This window comes from Cheilinus undulatus, linkage group 2, assembly GCF_018320785.1.
Source record: "Cheilinus undulatus linkage group 2, ASM1832078v1, whole genome shotgun sequence".
In the NCBI taxonomy this organism is placed as follows: Eukaryota; Metazoa; Chordata; class Actinopteri; order Labriformes; family Labridae; genus Cheilinus; species Cheilinus undulatus.
Genome location: NC_054866.1, coordinates 35019501 through 35041522, shown reverse-complemented (window position 1 = coordinate 35041522; position 22022 = coordinate 35019501). Strand labels below are relative to the sequence as shown.

The 22022-nt window shown below is 40.9% G+C and overlaps 1 protein-coding gene across 2 annotated transcripts in view; it reads right to left on the bottom strand.

Moving 5' to 3' along the window:
• The window catches only part of LOC121517789 (CD166 antigen homolog A-like), a 54674-nt gene extending 53113 nt beyond the window's left edge, over window positions 1-1561 (bottom strand). For both annotated transcript variants that reach the window (XM_041799825.1, XM_041799833.1), the window contains exon 1: window positions 1318-1561. In XM_041799825.1, the coding sequence (XP_041655759.1) occupies window positions 1318-1378 (61 nt within the window). In that variant the 5' untranslated portion in view covers window positions 1379-1561. The remainder of the gene's footprint in view (window positions 1-1317) is intronic.
• Window positions 1562-22022: the final 20461 nt, after the last annotated feature.

Sequence of the window (22022 nt, the reverse complement as noted above, 5' to 3'; positions counted from 1 at the left end):
CCTTAAAAGGGCCATTCGTTTCCTCTCAAATAAACCACCTGAGCCTGACTGATAGGTGCTGCATGGTGTTAATTTACAACAACAGGCGCCACCGTAGTGTGACGAGGCTGAAGGGAGTACAGTGGGATCAGGCTCCCCACCTCCCTTCTTTTCCAAGGAGGTCCTCTGAGCTTATGTACAGCTTTGCTTAATGGCCTGGCTGAGTGATGGGAACACATGGTGTAACTACCTGTTGGCCTGAAGGAGCACACAACAAGGAAACACAAAGAAACAGGAAAAGCTCTTGTCTTTGTTTCATCAGCCACCAGGGACAACATAATCTGTTTTTCAAAGAATACTTTAATCACCACTTAAAGCCAAGTATTCAATTTTTAACTAAAGAACCAAATTTCCCTGCTAAAACCATTCACTTCTACAATCCATTACACATCCACGTCCAAAATGAGTCCTTTCCTATGTGTAATTACTAGAGGGAGCCTGTCAGGAGCTGTTTCCCCAAACCAACCAGGCAGCCTATAATTACAATAAATCAGACAGGATGTGAACGCGGCATCGTTATGCTCAACAGCATTGCATTAGTAAGACAGAAGCACACAAAAAATGAGGCATCATGATGACATCATGGCACGAGCACATGTGAGGAATGGGTGATGATGACCCCCCCCCCCACACACACACACACCCTCACTGCCTGCCTCTCCCATCATGTGGGGGGTTTGGAAAGAATGGGGGTGGCACAATGGGCAATATTTCATGTCATATAAGCGAGTTACACACAGAAAAGTCACTTTTATAGACAGGGGGACACATTTAGTTAACCAATAACTAAGGTGAGGAAAGTTAAAGTAACTGCGCATTTAGCTAAGTACAGGTAATTAGGCTTTTATTTTGAATTTAACTTGTGGAGAAAAGACTTAACTGTATTATAAGTGGTTTATAAGCTACCAAAAACAGCAATACCACGATTCTTAGAGGTTCTTTGTGTAAATACAAATAGGCTATAGGCGAATTAATAGCATAATAGCAAGCAAACCACATCGATTGCCTTAAAAAGATCAAAAGGAGCCGCTTTAACTTTCTAAAGCACGGCAAAGACTAATGATATCTAGCCAACTAACTTATAACAAACCGCCACCCTCGTGCTCTGTGCCTTAACCCAGAAATGTGCTCCGTAACCCGGGCTGAAGTTTTTAGTGGCACCTGCATGAAAACTGCCGAGACCCCCCCTTTCCCCCGGAATACCTGCGGCTCTAGTGCATGAGCGCACCCCGCTTAAAATCCCCGTAATAGTGGCCGGTTAATGAGACAATAGCTTACCTTTGTAGAATAAAGCGGTGAAGAGGAGGGCAGACACGCAGCTGGCGGACAACAAGTGCATCCTCGCGACTCTCTCAGGTCCTCAGTTTGTTTCAGAGGTGCGTTATAAACCACTTGGTAGAGGTTTCTGGTGTTGTTTGTGGAGGTTTGGGTTGAAAATATGGTCCTCAGGAGCTTCTGCTACCGGTTAAAGACAGTTCTGTTCAGACTTGGCTCTTCTCTCACCGTGGCATGTGCTCGCCAACACGCGCTCACATCAGTACTAAAGGAACAGGTAATTTTTGAGGGGCACAGAGACGAGCGCGAGGGCGGGGGATGCTGCCTGTAGTCCCGCCTCTCACACCCCCCCACCCTCTCCCTCTCTTGCCATTCAACTAGCACCACTCCCTCCCCCTCTTCCCTACCTCACCCACACAAGTTCACCCCACCCCTTTTCTTCAGGCGCCCCCTTAACTCATCCCCCAACATCAGCCCCCCTTCTTCTCCTCCCACTCACCCTCTTTTTACTCTCATCTTCTCAACTCCTCTCTTTTCCTTCTTCCAACCTTCCCCCTTTTCACACCAAACACACACACACACACACACACTGCCACACACAAAGGAGGGAAACCTTCAATCAAGCAGCACCTCAGACTTGTTTCAAGAGGAAAAAAAAATAGAGCGAGACCAAATAGTCTAATCCTCTAACCTGTATTTAAAGTCTAACTGACATAAAAGAACATTTCAGTTGCCAAAGTATTACCAGCATAAGTCTGAGAATTATTTACTCCATTAGATAATGACTAGTTGGTTGATAAAGTGTCAGAAAAGAATGAGAAGGTGCTATTTCCAAGTGCCAAAAAAGATATTTTAACTTGGAGGATTAAATCCTAAAGTGCTTGAATTATTTTTAAAAAGTAGCCCAAAGCTGTGAACTGATTCTCTGTCCGTCACCCAACTAATTATTAGCTTGAACATTCAAGTATCATAAAAAGTCTGCATTACAGAATTCACATCCTGCAATAACAAAAACAAAAAATCCTCATTATTACAATGTTACTCCAATGTCAGAAATGTAAGTGACAGCTGTTTACGAGGGCTGCGGGAAAATGACATTCAGATTTTTTAAAAATATATTTATTTTGTTATTTTTGACTGACAGCTGTGACATTCGGTGAGCGATTCGCAGCGTGAAACCAGAATCTGCAAGGTAACTACACACATCATACAGGTGCAGTAGGTGTAAAAAGAGAAAGGCTACATCTGAAATGTGGTAAAAAAAAGTAAAGCAGACATCTGCCTTGACGGAGAGTGCCAGAAGCTCAATCTTGTACTTAACTGCTGTGCAGGAGCCAACGTATATGTTGTTAAACACTGCTGCTGTCTCGCACGTAATTCCTCACGAATGCATATGCACCCCTGGCAAATTTATAGAAAGTCTCAGGCAGGCTGCTCTGGCGTCTTTCAGAACTGCTTGATCACTCAGGGCAGGACATGATGGAAACGGGACTGCACAGACATGGCAAATGACGCAGGAGTATGACGCTTTGATGACCATTTTTTTCAGGATATCAGTGCAACATGTCATTTCACCATACCAACAGATGAGCAGAGAACATATTGGTAATTTGAAGTAAACACAAGATACTCGTGTAATCCCTGCACTCTTAATACACAAGTCAACCATGCCGATCCATGGACTGCAAGAAGCCAGCACTTTGCCTGAGTTGTAAAGTGAGAACCTCCCTTCAATGATGCTTCATTCAGATGGTCTGACGACAACTCCAGAGGGCTGAACAGTGAACCAGGCCCCCGTTCTAGCCTCACCGCCCACCATACCAACACAGATACATACACTGCATGGACAGTAGTATTCCCCTTCCTGACCGTTACACCAATAGGACTGTAATGACACCGCATTCAAATACACGTACTTTAAAATTGAGCTATAACAGCCTCCACAACATTTTGGTTTCTTTCTGTGGGAATTTGTGCCCATTCATTCTATAGAGTATTTATGAGGTCAGGCACTAATGTTGGACGAAGAAGAAGGCCTGGCCTGCTAACTCCATTGCAGTTCATCCCAAAGGTGCTTGATGGGGTTGAGGTCAGGGCTTTGTGCAGCAGTCAAGGTCTCCCACACTTCCACACCTCATCAAACTATGTCTTTATAGTCCTTGCTTTGTGCACTGGGGCACAGTAATATTTAACTGGAAAAAGGCCTTCCCCAAACTCTTACTAAAAAGTTGGACTCATATCATTATCCTAAATGTCTTGGTATGTTGAAGCATTAAGATTGACCTAGCCCAATCCCTGAAAAACAGCCCCACACCATCATCCTTCCTCCACCAAACTTCACAGTTGGCACAATGTAGTCTGGCAGGTTATGTTCTCCCAGCGTCCAGCAAACCAAGACTCACACATATAGCTGCCAAATAGAGCTGCATGAGTCGTCACTCCACAGAACAAGTTTCCACTGATCCGCAGTCCTGTGACTGTGTGCTTTACACTACTGTGCTTGGACTTGGTGATTCCATGGAAACCCATTGCATGAATGTCCCACTGCACAGTTTTTGGGCGTACATTAATGCGAGTGGAAGTTCAGAACTCTTAGAATCAGCAAAGCGTTGGCAACTGTTATGCACTATTCACCCTAGCAGTCATTGACCCTGCTCTATGATTTAATGGTCTTCTGCTTTGTGGTTGGGTTGCTGTTGCTCCTAAACTCTTCCACTTTCTAATAATATCACTTACAGGTGGAATATCCAGCAGGAATGAAATTTCATGTACCATCTTATTGCAAAGGTGGCATCCATCACAAGTTAAAGTCACTGAGCTTTTCAGATTGACCCATTTTGTATCACAAAGATTTGCAAATGGACACTGCACATCTAGCTGCCTGTTGTGGCAACAGGTTTGACTGAAACACTTGAATTCAATAATTACCAAGTGTGTCCAAATACTTTTGTCCATATAGTGTAATTTACCTTACATGCCCAACCACATGGCCATAACTGCACACAAGAAAGAAAGAAAGAAAGAAAGAAAGAAAGAAAGAAAGAAAGAAAGAAAGAAAGAAAGAAAGAAAGCACTTAGCTGGCAGATTGAGAAAGTAATCCAGGGAGAAATGCCCTGGTCTGAGCCAGCACTCACCCCTGCCAGGTTGGACTGATGCTCTTCATCCCCCTACTTTCTCATTTTCATGAGGGAAGAGGGTGAAGAAAATAGAAAGAACTAAGAAACTTGGAACAGTCAACATAATAAAACAGTTACTTTACATACATGGAAATCTGTTCAAACCAGATGCTCTACCTCCCCCTACTCTCTCATTTTCAGAAGGCAAGAGTAGGGGAAAAAGAATATAAATTGAAATGGAGATTAGAAACAAAATAAAGCAGTCAGATCAGGTTTACTGACATTGTGCCACTCAAATTGGTTTCAGGACATAAACGTCATAACCCCCTTCCACTTGCTCTCTGGGCTAGCCTGATATTCACAACTGCCGGGAGGCTGATGCTCTACCTCCCTCTGCTCACAAACCAAGACACACCTGTCAGACATCACCTCCTTCCTCTGTGTTCTCACATCAGTTCAACCCGACCCAGTCCAAAATTTCATTGTAGGGCTGTATGGCCAATATTCAGATAAAGATTGCTCTTCCCAGTGGGATGAGGCAGAGGCACATCCTAGCCCCTACTCTTCAGGACCTGTATGGACTGGATAATGGGGTAACAGGGACAAGAAAAATGTGGAAAGTCATTTAGCTATGTCCACATCACTGTTCTGGACTTTGCTCATGATACTGTGATCCTCGTGGAGACTGTAGATGTAGATTGCTGGGGCTCTTAACCTGCTGAATGAAGGGGGCTGAAGTGTTGGGAATGTACGTCTACTGGGACAAAACAAAGATCCAGGCATCTGGGGGGGCTTTGAGTGCTGCCATCAAATCTGTGTCTGTGAATGGTAAGAGCTTGAATGTTGTAGAGCAGTTCACCTTCCTTGGCAGCAATTGGTCCACTCACTGTGAAGCAGAGATCAACCGCAGACTTGGACTCGCGCATGGGGTGATGGGTTCGCTAAGCAAGATAGTGTGGCAACAGAGTCTTTCGGTCTTTGGTCCTTACGGTCTTACTTTACTCTTGTGAGGCCTGGATGCTGACTGATGGCCAGAGTCGCTGTCTGGACTCCTTTGTGACAACTTCTCTTTAACACATATTTGGGTATCGTTGAAAGAACTGCGCGTTTGATGCTGACATACTCGGGAGAGCAGGGATGGGAAGGGTGCGCTCTCCTGGGCTTTATCCAGCTCACTAAAAACTGGTTGCTCAGGACCTGGTGGTCTGGTCCTGACGTTGGGGGGAGACAGTGTGCATTGTGGAGAGGGTAGCTGGGAGGGTTCCTGGGGATTTGGCCTGGAGGATGGCCATCAGGAGGACGGGGCAGTAACGGACCAAGGTTGATGCTGCAGAGTGCCAACATCCCTGACCTGATTTGGTGACAAGTTCTGCCATTTGTGTTCACATTATAAGCTTAACTTAAAAATACAAGAAATTTCCTGGAGGTTTTTTGTATATGAGGTTTTCTTCTAATCAAGCCTTATTTCATGCAGGATGTGACAATGCCTCGCAGGCAAAGAGCAGACTGCAAAGCAGGCTATAGGATGAGTGTCCAAATTTAATTATAATGAGGAAAATTATATATAAATAATTCAGTCATAATTAATTATTTAAATCCTCATTCATATCTCCTTACTTTTCAATTATTTCTTGGAGCACAATGAAGAGCAGGGCAACAATAATTAATATCCATATAATGACTATGTTAATAATTAGAATTAATGGGAGCTTATTGGCACACATAGAGCTTTTCTTATCTACAGAGGGTTTTGTTCTTTATGTACTTGCACGGTATGTCATGTTTTCCAATCATGTCCCTTGAGAGATGACAAAAAGATCATGACTTTGGATTTGGTTTAGTTTTTTCTTAATGTGTTAAGTGCAAAAACTGACATAGCAGTGACAGTTTCAGAAAGTCCATTCCACAAGTTGGTAAAAATAACATCAGAGCATGTAAAATGTCATTAAAAACCCCACTTGCTGCAAATAAAATGACTTACCACTGTGCTGCAACTGCGTGATCATGCTTGTCTGATCAGAGCGTGTATGTCTGCGTGTATGTCAGCGGGGCAGAGAGAGAAATGTATCAGGGCGAAGAAGCAAGTATTCCTCACCCCGGGTGTGAAATTCATGTTGGTCTGTGATGGTTTGTGCAAATGGAGTGAGGGCACAGGCTGTGAAAAACCTAATACAATTTGATTAGAAGTTAACCGCAAAGCAATATTTTTCTTGCCTCAGTGCGCCGAGAGAAAGAAAAAAGAACTATTTGCTTTCTTTTTTTCCTCCCCTGTGTGGGTGAAAGTGAATGAGACTGAGTGATGACCAAGCCTGGAGCATTTTGTTCAATTACTAAACAATAACATCTTGGTCATAATTGGGATTTCAGGTGAGGCTGGTCAATGACTTAATATTGGAAAACACAAAACAGCAGAAAGAAGTTAGGTTTATGTAGCACAAGAAAAAATGTGAGCGAGATACTAAAACTTCATCTTCTTCTCAGAGTAATAAATGCAGCTGTAGCTCAGGTTCATTTCATATTCACCAGAGAACACTTTCAGTCAGTCCCTGTGACTGCAGAAAGAGATTACACACAGACTAATGAATTACAATATATCATGTCATATTGAAGGGGCTGTACCATGCTCCTGCTGTCTTTTATTTGATGAAAGAATGAGAGCTCTTATTTTGACATCTAGTGAGACATCTTGTGACACCTCTCCCCGCTCTGAGCGCAGAAACAAACAACCCCGCGCTGCTATGGACTCGGGCAATGAAAGTACACATTTTTGACATTCAGGGAAGCTGCAGACAGAAAATCTTTTTTTTCCCCCTTCTTCCCTCGCTGAGTCATGTTGCAGGTCTTCTTTAATTATCCAAGATGTGTTTCAAGTATAAAAATAATTAAATACAGCTTTTCCATTGAATGTGACAGCGGCAACGATCAGAATTGGCAGAGCAGCTGTGTGGCTCATTTGCAGCCTTGCAGTGGTCACTTCTCTTTTGCATTCCTTCACTGAAGCTGCTAATACAGTGCAGGTTAATGCTGCTTTGTGAAAATCCCCCCCCCCATCCTGCAGAAGTGTCAGGCCCCTCACAACTTCTCAGGGGAGGCAGACAAGTGATTAGTCTCCTACAGATTGGACTTCGGTAAACTGTGTCAAGCAGTGAACATAGTGACCCTGACATTTTCAGCATGGCCGAGGGAAAGAAGATCCACTTAATGACCAGTCCTGTGCTGGCTAGCATCCCCACTCCGGATCGATAATTGCTTCATTAGTTAATCTGATTGAGTGTGTGAGCAGCCAGCAGTCGATGCAGAGTTACCTCTCTTTCTGTGAGGAGTCTGTGTTTTATTGATTTCATTGTTCTCCGAAGAGCCTAACTTTTCCCCCCAACTAATCCTCACATTTACACACAGAAAAAGAGAATGGATCTCTTTGTTTGAGCCCCTCTCGCCATCCATACGTCACTTTTATTAGAGCTGATCGATGGTAACTGCTTTCTGATAGCAACAGTGAAACAAATGAAAGGACCAAATGGTGCATGTTATGCTGCCAGGTTATTCTGTTTCTAAAGGCTTAAAGGGCAAACGTGCCAACAATATTTAGCATCAAAACAAACTGAAGCTTGAGAACCAAACAAATCTGCAAGCACATACTGTTGTAGTTACTCCAAATGCGTCTGATCTCTCTCCAGCTCAGACAGATTTTGATTAAGCCTGATTGAGGTCAGGCCAAGGTCCAAATCTGACCAAGCAGGATCACTCTTTTCATCTGTAGTATAGGTGATATCCTGGCTCCATCAGCAGTCATCTGATACTGGTTTATCTATCTATCTGCATAAAAGTGTAGCCAACAGCCTTTTCTATATCAGATCTTTATATCAGCGTTTTCTGACTTCTGGAAGTGGGTCAGAAAAGATCAATCCAACCTCCATTCAACAAACAAACATTTTTAAGATGCTTTCTTCTCCTGAGAACAGACTTAAAAGGCACGAATCTACCATTTTTACAAATCTGCAACATCATGTTGTTATTTCAGCATTCTTGAGATATTAAACTGCAGATTACAGTAGCCACAATAAGCTTCAATTTAGTACAGCACAAAGAAAAGATATTTCAGCTTCAAACTGATAAAATGGATTGTTTTTTGGAAGTATACACACATTTTAGATGTTCTATAAAATTGGGACAGGGATAAGAAAAGACTCCAATGCTTGAAAGGAAATAACACTTGGAACATTGCACAGGTAGAAACAGTTGCAGGTGACAGCTCCATGATTGGGAATAAAAGGAGCACTTCTGAAAGGCTCTATCATTTGCAATCAGCAGTCATGCAAAGTTCTCCACTTTGCGATGGACTGCATGGGAAAAAAAGTCCATCAGTTTATGAACAACTGTCCTGAATGTGCACTTGCAAATAACGTAGAGATTTCACCAGCTACAGTCCGCTCAAAAAAGATGTAAAAATGTAAAATCTGAAGAAATCTCTGATTGTGAGGGGCATGGCTGAAAATCAACACTAAGGGCCTGCAATCTTCAGTCCCTAAAGTGGTACTATCAGTTAGTACAGTTCGTTGCTGAATTACAAATGTAAGTCAAGACTCTACCGTGCAAAGTGAAAGCCATGTAGTAAGAACAATTAGAAGCACTGCATCCTTTTCTGGACCCAGGCTCATCTGAGATGGGCTGACATGAAGTGGAGCGTGTTCTGATAAGTCCACATTTCAGGATGTTTGTGGAAATAATGATGATAGAGTCCTCCCGGCGAAAGTAGAGAACCAACTGATCAATGCAAAAAGGTTTTTTTTTTTTTGAGTTGAAGGACCAACTATGCTGCCATTTAGTTAAAATAACATGTTCATGGCCAAAAATGTCCAACTGCAGTATATTTTTTAAATTCAAATATATATTTCACATGGCTCAACTGAAAATAGTTACTCCAACTATTTAAGTTGGGCCCCCAGGACTTGATATACATCTTAGTAACTCAATATTATGGGCTGTATCAACTAGTTTAATTATGAAAAATGCACCCAATAATTCAGAATTTGTTCACTCTGCATTAATGAAGTTGGCCTTTTTACAGTGTATATCTATCTTCAACAGTTTCTTATTGGATATTAAATAAAAGAGGCCATGGAGGAAGTCTTGGTTGGCAAGAGGACAATGACAGAGAAGTTGTCCTCTGCTCCCAGAGGCAGCTGTTTTTGCATTTTAGTTAATAACCATGATGGCTGATGAGGAATATCGAGAATCTGCTGACATCTCAGCAATCAAAAACCAGATAGTTGTGCATGAATTGTTTTTCATGGCTACTCAAGTCATTGCGCTGATTGATCAAAGTGTCCTGAGGCATTTTAGTCTGGTCATTTAAAAATGCCCGATGGGAATTTGAAACAAGTCAGAAGTTTTAGAAAAATAGCAGAACTATTTTGAAAAAAGCTGGCTGACTTATTTAACTTTTTGAAACTAAAATCTTTAGATTTAGAGTCAGGCTTGACACATGTCCACACACGTGTCGCAGGGCAGCCAAGGTCAAGCTTAACTGAATCACTTTTGTTCGGGATGTTTCACCTTTGGTACTAGGGTCAGAGACTACTGGTAGTTTTAGGGCCCTTGAGACATCCACAGCCCAACCAGGGGCTCTTGGTAACTACTACTGTCTGCCAGGACAGTACCCAAGGCCATGCTTATTCACCACATCCACCCTTTACGCCGCTCCAAAGGTGTAGACTTTGTTATTTTTCAACAGATTATTTTCCCACGCCCCTGGTAATATGCAAGGACATCCAGAGCACGGCCAGGGTTGTGCCAATCCTCCTTCCTGCCCGACGGTGCCCTCAGACGGCTACTCACCACATCTACGCCTTACTTCAGCCTACATTTTCAGCCTAAATTTGCTTGAAAGTTCTGCACAGTATTGTAGATAATGCAGCTGGAGTTGAATTTACTGCCACATCATCTCCTTGCTGGCCTTTCTCATAAGCTCATAAATGCTATGCTAGCAGGAGTCATGTATTCACCTGCATAAGCTGGAAGTATGGCATTCATTCCATTTGTATCACATGTAAAGCACAAAGTGTGTACGAAATGTAAGAAGCTGTAAAGTTTGTTCATATTTTCACTGTATGACACACAGCCACTTAGCTGCATGCTAATTTGTTAGCGAGGTCAGCAACAGGAAGGAAGTCCACTGTAAAAAGCGGAAAGAGGATATCAGCCCCCGTCTACCATGGAAGTGTCAGACATGCTCCTGCCAATAAATTGATTCTCCCTCTACACATGTATGCCAGGATGAGGACGGTGGTCAGGTTAATTTAACTGTAGCTCAGCTTCATTATTTAAGGGAACATCCTGTTCTTCATTTTGGTGCTGAGTGGGAAACTTGCAGGGCTTTTTAAGCCTTTTCACTGTCTGCTTTTCTACAATGTTTTCCAATAACACTGATAGGATAGCAAGAGTGAACAAAATCAGTGAAGATGTTGGCCTTGACCGGCCAAACAAAGAGGTGAGAGACACTCACAGCTCCTTGGAAAGAGGAAGCAGTATCCTTTCACATAGCCATTCAGTCTATTTGTGAGAGAAAAATATTGATCATGTCAACTTTTATTTCAGTACACACCAAGCTTTGGCTTCTCAATTTAAAATCTGATGTCCCAAGAAATTTTAGACTTGTAAGTACACAGGGCTTTGCTATGATATGAAGACAACACTGACAGATGTTTGTGTACCAACAGCTGGCATGCTTTGACTGTATATCATTTATTCTTTCTCTGTCCGTCATGGTTCTTTAACAGGAAGCTCTTAATACGAGAACAGCAGAAGTGTGAAAAGAGACAGCAGAGATAGAGACTGGATAAAAGATAAAAAAAAACAATGGTTTTAGATAGACATGGTTCTGGTTCTGGCACCTGCTCCGTTCTGGAGACTTGGAACCTTGGTGCTTTCTGGCGAACCAGCCTGTGTTCACACCAGTTTAAGCAGAACCAAAGTGGGGGGACATGATGGACATAGGTTACCATGTCCTTCTCCACTTTTGCCCAAGTCTTTCATGCTGTCCCGGTATTCCTTCTTCAGTTTCTTGACTAAATCAATTATTTGGTTTGCAGGTTCGGCATGTAACATGCTCTTTCTTGTACTATTTCCAGCTTCACATGGAATTCTGTCAATGCCCAGATCACCACCAAACATTTTGTCTCCCCAGCAGACCACTTCTTCTTTTTTTTTCTGCTCAGCTTCACAACCTAGAATGTGATACGCCCACTGATGATGTCCCGGTTCCCAAGAAAGAACCAACTATTTTTGGTTCCAGCTGAGAACCAACTTTTCAGGTTCAGAACCAAATTTTTGCCGGTTTGCACGCGGCAGCCGGTTCAAATTTGGGTTCAGGAACTGAAACCAGCACGGAGCCCTGCCAGTCTGAAAGGCCTAAGTGAGGCCCGGCGCGTAGTGGCTGTAGATGGGATCATTTTATCCGCATAGTTAGATGAGTTTTACGTAAAAATGGGCCAAGAAAACATGCTGGCTCGCCTGTATGCTGTGTCAAAAACGTACAAAGTACTTCATTTCTCCCCCCCAAAAAACCCCCTCCATGTCAGGCACTAATTTGAAATGCAGCTTTCGCAATTTTTTCTCCTTCCGCTGCACGCTGATCCTCTGATCCGCAATGTGGGTCTGCGGGCTTCTACAGGGATAATAACACCACACCAAGATAAAACAAAGATAATATGAAAGATTTTGACTCAAGTGATGATGATGTGCTGTTTACTGTGGATACGAGAGGATATTTGTATGAACTGGAGTACACCGAAGAAGAACGTACAGTTATCCAGATGGAGAGTCAGCGGGCTAAAAGAGAGAAGGACCTCTCCTAAAACTAAAAACTTTCAAATAGCCCACTGACTCTGGCAAAATGCCAAAAGCTGCATCGTAAATTAGTGCCAGACACAGAGGGGGGCTTTTTGGGAGAGAAATTAAGTGCTTTGTTTTTCATCACAGCGTACAGGCGAACCAACATATTTTCTTGGCCCATTTTTATGCAAAACACATTAAACTTCACAGATAAAACGTTCCCATATACTGCCATTATGCCACAGATCTTTCTGAGCTCATAATAACCACAGGATCAACTTTCACAGAAATCACAGGAGGCTAATGCCACTACTATAGCCAAGTACCTCATACAGCCCAACTTCAAAAATCCCGAAATAACCCTTTAAATAAATATTTCTATAAAAAGTATTCACCCCTCAGATGTTTTATCATTTTATTGATTTCATAAATCAATCCTGGCCATTATAATTTGGCTTTCCGACAAAAAAGAGGGGGGTGGCAAGGAAAAATGTTTGAGAAACAGTACTATAGACAATGCTACACATGGTTTTAGATGTGTAAATATAATGTTAATATCGTAAAGCAAAACTTTTTGGCCCATTGAGACATCAAGTAGAATCCTTGCAAAACAGATGATACAGCAGACTATGATTCACTGCCTGGTTTGCGATGCTTCCTCTATAAACTGTCAAAAAATGAATCATTGCATTCACACTGATCTTGCAATTTCCGTTTCCCATCCTTCTTTTGGTTCGATGTCATGCACATGGCGCATCTATCGACCACGTGTGAGGCTTTTATTCTTCATGCAGTCGGATAATCCTATATTGTGGAGTGGTTTGCAGCATGTCAGTGCAAATTTACCGAGACAAATTCCTCTTGTGCCCAGTGAAAGGGAATGTTTCCTTCAGGACTTTGACCCGTTGGAAAGAAAAAGTTGAAGCAGAAGAGCTGAATTAAAATCTGAGAAACTCTATGGCCTTGGATTCGTTTCATCATAACGCAGTCAGTGAATCTGGCCTTTTTCAGAGGAAATTTCATCACATTTCTGCAGAGGAGTAAACAAGAAAGCTCTGCAAATATGGCACAGCTTTTACAGTATATCTTCTCTTTTAGAAAGAGAGTCTTAAGACTTAAAACAAGACTTCAAAGAGCAAATAGTTTAGATCGAAAGTGAGAATAAAATATAGTTATGCTTGCAATGTTGTCTGCAGACTGAGTAAACAAACATGGAGCAAAGCATGGACTGAGAACATCAAATCAAGAAACAAGGGCTGTTTGAGGAATCAATATATAAAGGCTGTGAAATTAATCCAACTGAATTTGGATAAATCTGTAAGGAAAAATCAATTTTACCCAGAACGTATGGGGAGAAATAGAGTTCAGATGTATTACGGGTGAAATATTGGCAGTCTGTGTCTGTCTGCGTCGTGTGTCGGATGCAGCTGTTTGTGCGTTATATATGCTACCCAGTCTGGCAGGCTTGGCATCTGGTTGTGTCTGTTTTCCCAAATTACCTGGTTGTGAATGCATAAATGTAATTCATTGGCAACATGAAAGTCTGAGAAATTATTCATGAAGATGTAGCGCAGTGTGCAACATCTCAGGCATCTGTCAGCTGTCACTATTGTTTATTCCTCACCTGAGCCTCAAACTATTTGTCGATGTGTCGGGTAATGGCGGCTCGTTGCCGGTGCAATCGGGAGAACTCAAATGCAGACTGCTGCAGGCTGATGCTTTGAGCAACAGCCCAGAATAAACACAAATGGCAGATCCTTGTTATCCTTCTTTAATATGGCAGAGAATATTCTGGAAATTCATCTTCCATCACTTTTTTTATAATGGCTCACAACACCCAAATGTTCCATGAAATTAACTTTTAAACAAAAGATAAGTCATGTTATGGCAATTTTGTTATTGGAATTAAAAATGTAATAACTCCTCGCAGTGCACGAATATCAAAGGCAAACTTTGTGGCATAATTTGTCTGAGCACTCTCTGCTGCAGCCTCTCTCCTTCTCTCTCTCTATTCCTCTGTCCTTTTTTAAATACAGTGGTGAAAGCAGGTTGACATTCTGTTTGCTGTTTAATCTTTAAAGCAGAAGAGGAGAGATACCAGCCAAAGCCAGATACAATCTCTTGATATATTGGAGTGAAAAGGGCATGTCAAGAATATCAAACACACGACAAAGTCGTCAAATATAAAAGATGAACAACTTTTCTACAACAACTGATCAGGAGGCAACAAGTCTGCTTGGATTTTCGTCAAAATGTGGTTTGTGCTGTATTGAAGAGAAAGAATGCTGAGGTCTGTTTCTGGGATTTGCATACATTAAAATAATCCTGCTCTCTGATGGCTTTTTGAAAATGTGCTAGCAGATTAGGTCCGGGAGGTGATTTATTGAATTTTGATACAAGAAGTCATGTTGGCTTTAACAAAAACCTACCATCTACCACCTTTGTTAGCTCCAAATAAAAAAAAAAAAAACTGTCCTTAAGCACAGGGAGCATTATAGAGCTGCTGGAGAACTTGGCTCATTAACCTTGAAACATCCTTGAAAACGGTTCTTGAGTATTCAAACTCAATAAGGCAAACATGTCATCTAACAGGTATTTATTTACACTTAAAGCAGATACAGGCCTGTAGCGGACACATGACAACCATACCATTACATTCAAGGTGTATTTCACGGCCATATAGGTGACAAATAGTTACATTATCAAATTAGGCCACACAACACAAATGTCAGTCACTCTGCCAAATGAAGCTTAGTGTAAATTCAAGCAGGCATGGCCACCCATAAGGGGGGAAATGGGGACAGCTTTCTGGGGCCAAGCTACATGGGGGGACCCATGGAGGTGAGGGAACTCATAGTCCATTGAAAAGTTAATCTGTAATAATGGTATCTCATATTCAACCTGAATAATAACCACTCATTAAATAAACAAAAATGAATTTTATTTATCTATGCTGCAGTAAAATGTAACTTTTTCAAAATGAAAGCTGCATTTCCTTCATCAAAATTATCTTTTTTGGAAATGTTTGGTATATGGCTGGGCACATTGGCTGAACCATTTGAAAGGTAATGTCAGACTTTAAAGTTAAGCCATGATATGCACGAACGCCAGGATGCCAGAGAATAAATTAAAATGAATTAAAATCATTTTCAAGGAAAAAAAATTAGTCATTGCCAAAACAAAGGAAAAAAATTGGCAAAAACATGGGTTACACAGTGGCATGTGTAGAAAGTGGCCAAAATTGGTTGAAAGAAGCAAATTTGATTTAAAAGTCGGGGGAAAGGGTTAAGAAAGGAAAAAAATGGCAGAAAACTTGTGAAAAGTGGTTAAAAAGTGGCAAAATGTGTCAAAAATGAGTGAAAAGTGGCAACAATTGGTTTCAGAGGCTACAATTAGCAAGAAATGGCCTGCTAAAGTAATTGTTAGGTATTTAAAAGCAGCAAAAATAGGTTAAATGTGGAAAAAATGTAGAAAAAATTGGTGAAAAGTGGTCACACGGGGTCAAGAATGGGTCAAATATAGGTTCAAAGAAACAAAAATGGGATAAAAATAGAAAATGAGTTTAGAGAGGCAAAAAAGGGTCCAAAATGGGCAGAAAAAATGTTAAAAGGATGTTGAAACAGGAAAAAGGGTTAAGTGGGCAAAAACAACAGGTTTTTTGCCCCACAAAAACAGGCAAAAAAATGGCAAAATGGGAGGCTAAAGTAATGAAGGGGCGTTAAAGTGGCAAAAATTGGCAGAAAAAGTGGTGAAAAGTGGTTACACAGTGTCATAAAATGGGTAAAATGCATCAAAAAAGGGTGTAACTAAGAAAAAATGTGATAAAAGTAGGAATACTGGGTGAAGAGAGGCAGATTCCAAAATGGGCAGGAAAAATGGCAAAAAGCTTTTAAAATTGGCAAAAAGCATTAAATGTGACTTTACTGAAAGAGGCACAGGCGGTGATCTTAAAGATAGCGCTTTGTTTAGTTTTATATAAAAATGTCAAAAACGCTCATCAGACAACACCAGAGTAAGTCCTTCCTGCATAGATTTCAAGTCATTTTTAGGGTTAGGGTTAGGGTAAATACATTATTCCTAGTTTTATACTTCCTTAATATACCATATATCTGACGGGTTTTTTTGCAGGTGTGACAACTGTGACGTGGACGGTGGACGTACCTGTTTTGATATTGTTGACTACCATGCATTTCAACTGAAAATTACGCTTGAGGTGTGTTTGGAAGCAATAAAAGTAGCAGTAACATAATGGAATCAGCCTATTTAATTCAAATGTCTATAACTCAGTCTAATGTGGTCAGTCACCTTGAGGACACATACAGAGTCTTGTGAAGACCAGACTGTAGAGGCATCGTACCACACAACAGTGTTAATTTTGGCAGCTATTTTTAATTTTAGTCTTGGTCTTTGGATCCCATGTCTTTTAGTTTTAGTCACATTTTAGTCATTTCTACCCTTTTTAGTTTAAGTCTAGTTTTAGTGGACAAAAACTCAAAACATTTTAGTCTAGTTTTAGTCCATAAAGAGTCCTCACATTTCAGCCTTTACTTTTAGTCCAAGCATTTATTCTCTTGCCTAAATCTGGTACCAAGTCATGGTAGTGTGTTCTACACACTCTGCCAAACCTGGGGTCCCAGCTTTCTACAGCTAAGAGGCAGAAGAGATACAGATGCACTGTGTTTTGACAGATTTACCAACAGTGGAGAAAAATCACGGATTTTTAATGTCCAACGAAAACTGAATTACATTTCAGTCTAGTTTCAGTCATCTTGACGAAAACTACACATACTTTTTGGCAGTTTTAGTCATCGCAGAGCTATTTTTGTGAGTCTTAATCTAGTCTTTGTCATGGAAAAAAAAGGCTGTTGATGAACATTTTTTAGTCATAGTTTCAGTCGACGAAATTAACACTGCTACGCAAGTACTCTCTTGGTTTTCAACATTTTTTTATGTTCAGTTAAACACCAGTTACACAGAGTCATAACAATAAAATGCTGTTAAAGACTTCATAAAATGAGTTTCAGGTGTCACACTGACATTTCAAGCTTTCTAAACTTTGTGTTTACAAAGCGTGCACTACGGAGATCACTGCAGGGAATTTATGGACGAAGTATTCTTTCCCTTTTTCTGTCCAGGCAAGGCGGGAATAAGCGGGACATAAAGCAAACATGTCAAAGTCCTATAGATGACCAGTGTTAAAACTGGCATTTGGAAGTGGTACCTATGGGGATCTCTTGACTTCTGGGCCAGCCTCAAGTGGACACTCCAGGAACTGCAGCTTTGAGCACTTCTGCATTAGCTTCATGTTTCATTGATGGAGTTAAATGTTTGTAATTCCCTCACTCCTCAGATAGTAAGGCATTTTTGTCACAGCCATTTATTTTCCCTTCTTTAGTGCCTTCTTTTGTTGTTTGGCCTCTGCCAAAACGTCTGAAGTGAGAAAACTGAGCCAGTGAAGAAGTTTGACCTTAAAAGTTTCTTTTGTTTTTAAGAAAAAAGACAGGCCAAACAGCACCTCTCTGGAGAAATTTACCTGAACCAAAAACAGTTACAAAGAGCAATATCAGGTGTTGATTGTAGAATTGGGTATGAAAAGTTATTCCTCTCACTATCAGAAGATGAAAAGAAATGAATTACAAACAACCATAAAAATGCTTTTAACCACTGTTACTTTAATGTCAAGTAGTTGCTTTAAATCTGAGAGAAATAATATAATAAAAAAGCTCTTATGTATTCGGAGCACAGGATTTCTGCTGAGTCACTGACAAGTCTCTGTGCTTAACTCTGCTCAACATTTTCCCTTTTGCCCAAACGGTAGACAGGAATAAGACCGGTATATTTAATGGATGGAAACAAAACTTTTGATGAATGCTATAAATGTTTAATTATAAGGGAATACCTGAATGCTGCTGGTGATAGGAGACTGAATTTTTTATGAGTCTGACCGATGACCAGAAGTACTTTTGTTTGACAGTCCTGCTAGTGTCTTAAGCTTTCTCCTGGTTGTTGTTTAGATGAAATTTTGACCTGGCAACTAGACGTGAAAGCTGTTATCTTCTCATCACCTCTGCTCATTGAGCCCTCGCATGACTTATTCCAGGAGAAGGCTCGATCCATTGGCATGAAATAAATATGGGGTCCTGTCCAAAACAGCCTGCCGACTCCTCAACTGGAGCTAGTTTGCAGTGAGAGAAATAAACATTTGTTGCTCCCCAAAGTTATCTGAATTTATGCGAGCCTCCAACAGAGAATAGGGCTCGTCTTTTCAGTATGAAGGGGGGTGTCAGATATCTGAATGCTCTGCTGCTCACGAGCCCTGTGAGGGTCCCAATTGGTGACAGTCACTCAGAAAGACAAACACACGGCACGCATTGACAATGATGCTGCATTTTTAGAGCTGAATATATTAATTGCATTAAGTTCCTCGATTGCAAATCGTTCTTATTCCTCCTTGATTTGTCTAACTTGAGGTTATAATATCGAGAGTTTGTGTGATTCCTAACTGTCTCTGCTATCTGATGCTGCTTGATTTCTCCTCAGACTGTTATGATTGCTAGACTTTTTCGGTCCCATGACATTTCCTTGCAAAAACAATTTGAGCTGAAGTATCGTTCACACCCTGCAGTGATCACATCAGACAGTTTGAAACACCAAGGACAAAAACTAAACCACCACACTGTCATTTCACTGACAGAGCTGAATATTAGATGCATCAAATGTTGATTTGAAATTGTAAAAATGACAAGATATAAAACTAAGGAGGAACTTAATTGAGTTAAATGCATCCAAATTAAAAGTAGCATGGCATTTTGAGAACAACAGTTACATTTTTAGCTGGTTTTACATGTGCATTCCTGGAAATTCCATGAGAATTTTACGTAATCTGAGCTGAAAGGTGGGCTAGGGGGTCTCAGGATGCAGGGCATGATGTAAAACTGCAGAAGCGGCAGACTGATGACCCTATGATGATTTTGTTTTGCTTTGTATCAGTTCTACATGTAGCACATATCAATATAAAAGCAGAGATCCTACTGGAAACATGATGAAGCAGTTTCATTTTGTGCATGGACATCCCATCATTCATACACCTAGAATATAGCTGTCAAAATTCAAGTGTTTGGTATGTATGAAACTTACACTGCTGTGAATTCCGTCCACTTTGATAACTGGTTTGCAGCCTGCTAACATTTTAGCACTGTATACTGAAAGAATGTCCACAGTAGCTACCTGAAAGGGGTCATAATGTTCCCTTCAATAGCAGAGATAAGCACGCCCTACTGAATGTATCATTTCCTCTGCTGTGCATGTATAGTGAGACATGGATAGTTGTCCAATTAAAGCCTGGCTCTGACTATGTGTTTTTGTATTTACAATAGAACAGTGTCACAAAAATCTTTTCATTTCTTCACCAACAGACTGGCAACACCACAAGTGTGATCCCACCCTGTGGTGTAATGATGACTGCGGAGGTTGGTGTGACATTAAATGACACCTAGGATGTTTTAGCTGCTGTTGTTATAGACACTAACTTCTCCTGCTTGACTTTAACTAGGATCGTAATGAAATTATGTGATGAAGTAATGAAATTATGAGTGTATGACCGACCCTAGCCAATTGGTGCTAGTAGTCTCTCAGTTAGTGAAATGGTGATCACCTGAGTACAGTAAATGTGTCTCAAGGGATTGTAGTATAAACACACCTGTGTCTGGAACCCAGTCATTGGTCGATCAGTGTTCCTGTCTACCATTACACCATGAAGACAAAAGAACACTCTAAGCAACACACAGAAAATGTTATTGAAAAGCAGAAGCCAGGGGATGGATACAGAAAAAAATCCAATGCACTGAACATTCTCCCGAGTTCAGTTACATCCATTAACAAGAAAAGTAAGGAATATGAGACATGTGTAAATCTGCCTAGATCAGGCTGCCTCACAAACTGAGTGCCCATGCAAGATGGAGCCTTGTGAGAGAAAGCCAGTGGTGGCAGCATCATGTGGTGGGGATGCTTCTCAGCAGCCAGCCCTGAAAGACTCGTAAAGATAGAGGGTAAAGTGAATGCAGCAAAATATAGAAAAATCCTGGATGACAGTCCTATTCAGTCTACAAGAGAACTATGGCTTGGAAGATGACTTTTTCCCAGCAAGAAAATGACCTGAAGCATACAGTGAAAGCTACACAGAAATGGCTGAAAGGCAACAAGGTTAATGTTCTGGCATGGCTGAGTCAAAGCCCAGAGCACAATCCAAAAGATAATTTGTGGCTGTACTTGAAAAGGGCTTTTCATGCACGATCCCCGTACAGCTCAACAGAGCTTGTACAGTTTTGCAAAGAAGAATGAATTCAAATTGCAGTGTCCAGATGTACAAGCCTGATTGAGGACTGTCCACACATACTCAGCATAAATACTGACTTGAAGGTGGTGAACATGTATGCAATCATTTAATTCACCTTACATGTTTTTATTTAGTTGACAGCCCGATGTAGAAACCTGTTTTCACGTTGACATTAATGAGTTTTTTTTAAATGTTGTTACTCAAAAAATCCAAATTCTATTAACCAGCATCCATTTATAGCATCAATAAAAGAGTAAAAAATCCAAGGGGGTGAATATTTTATAGGCACTGTACCTGCATATACCCAGCACAACACTGATCCTGTCCAATCATTTTATGCTGTCATGGTGATATTTGTAGTCTTCATGACTGTGTGCAAGTTCATAGGTTGTCAGGGAAGCTGGTCAATAAGCGTCAATAGTGGCTGCAGTAGAAGCTCTGTGTGTAATGCCAGCTGTATTGTGTTGTAAAAGAAAACAAGGAAGAAACAACTGTAGACTTATTCCTTTGCAACAAAATTATGGTCAGGCTATCCTTCATTCAAAAATTAAAATATAAATTTGATATCATGCAAAGAAAATCACCCCAGTTAGCAATGATAAATACTGGCTAGCTTTGATATATGTAAACAGAAAGTCAAAGCAAATGCTATCCTATTGGTCAGGGTCAGGATACACATCACTGACATTAGGTCAGGGTGTCAAATGGTGATAGGAATTCTGGCTTCTTTTGAGTAATCCAGATCATTTGGCTCAGCTCAGCAAGAAGAGACGGCTCTTTCAGCCACCAAATGGATCTTTAGTTGGTATCACAAACATGAATGTTACACCATGATTGTCCTTTATATGTATGGACCTGTGGTAAAGAGCGGTGAAGAAAATAACATCCCTATCAGTTTAATCAGTAACCGAATCATTCACAAACGACACATCACTCGTGTCAAACTAGACAGAAGATGCATGAAAAATTCTGACATGCAAGTCTTGTTGAACTGTGGGGAATCCTGGATGCATTGTTGATAATATTACACTTCTAGAGTGTTTTTCATTCCCAGTGTTTAGGCCCAGCATGTGATGATGGGCTGAGATGACACAGTTGGTTTTAAGTCTGGCTAAATTCATGTAGTCTGATTCGCCCAATCAAACTGCAGCTCAGCTTTACCATGCATGCATGTAAACATACTGACTGAATTTACTTGATATGTTTGCTCCTTTCTCACATCATACCCACTTCATTTGGAAATGAATACTTGCAGAAAATATCTGGGCAGATTCTAATGTAAAATTTTTTTTTTACACTCACATATGCACCTCTAACCTAAGATTTTGAGAAGTTACCAGTAGTTTTGTGCTTGAGTGAAAGCATTTGATGATGCCTTGTTTTAAAATGGTTTTATCACCTTTAATGCCCCATCTGTCTACCC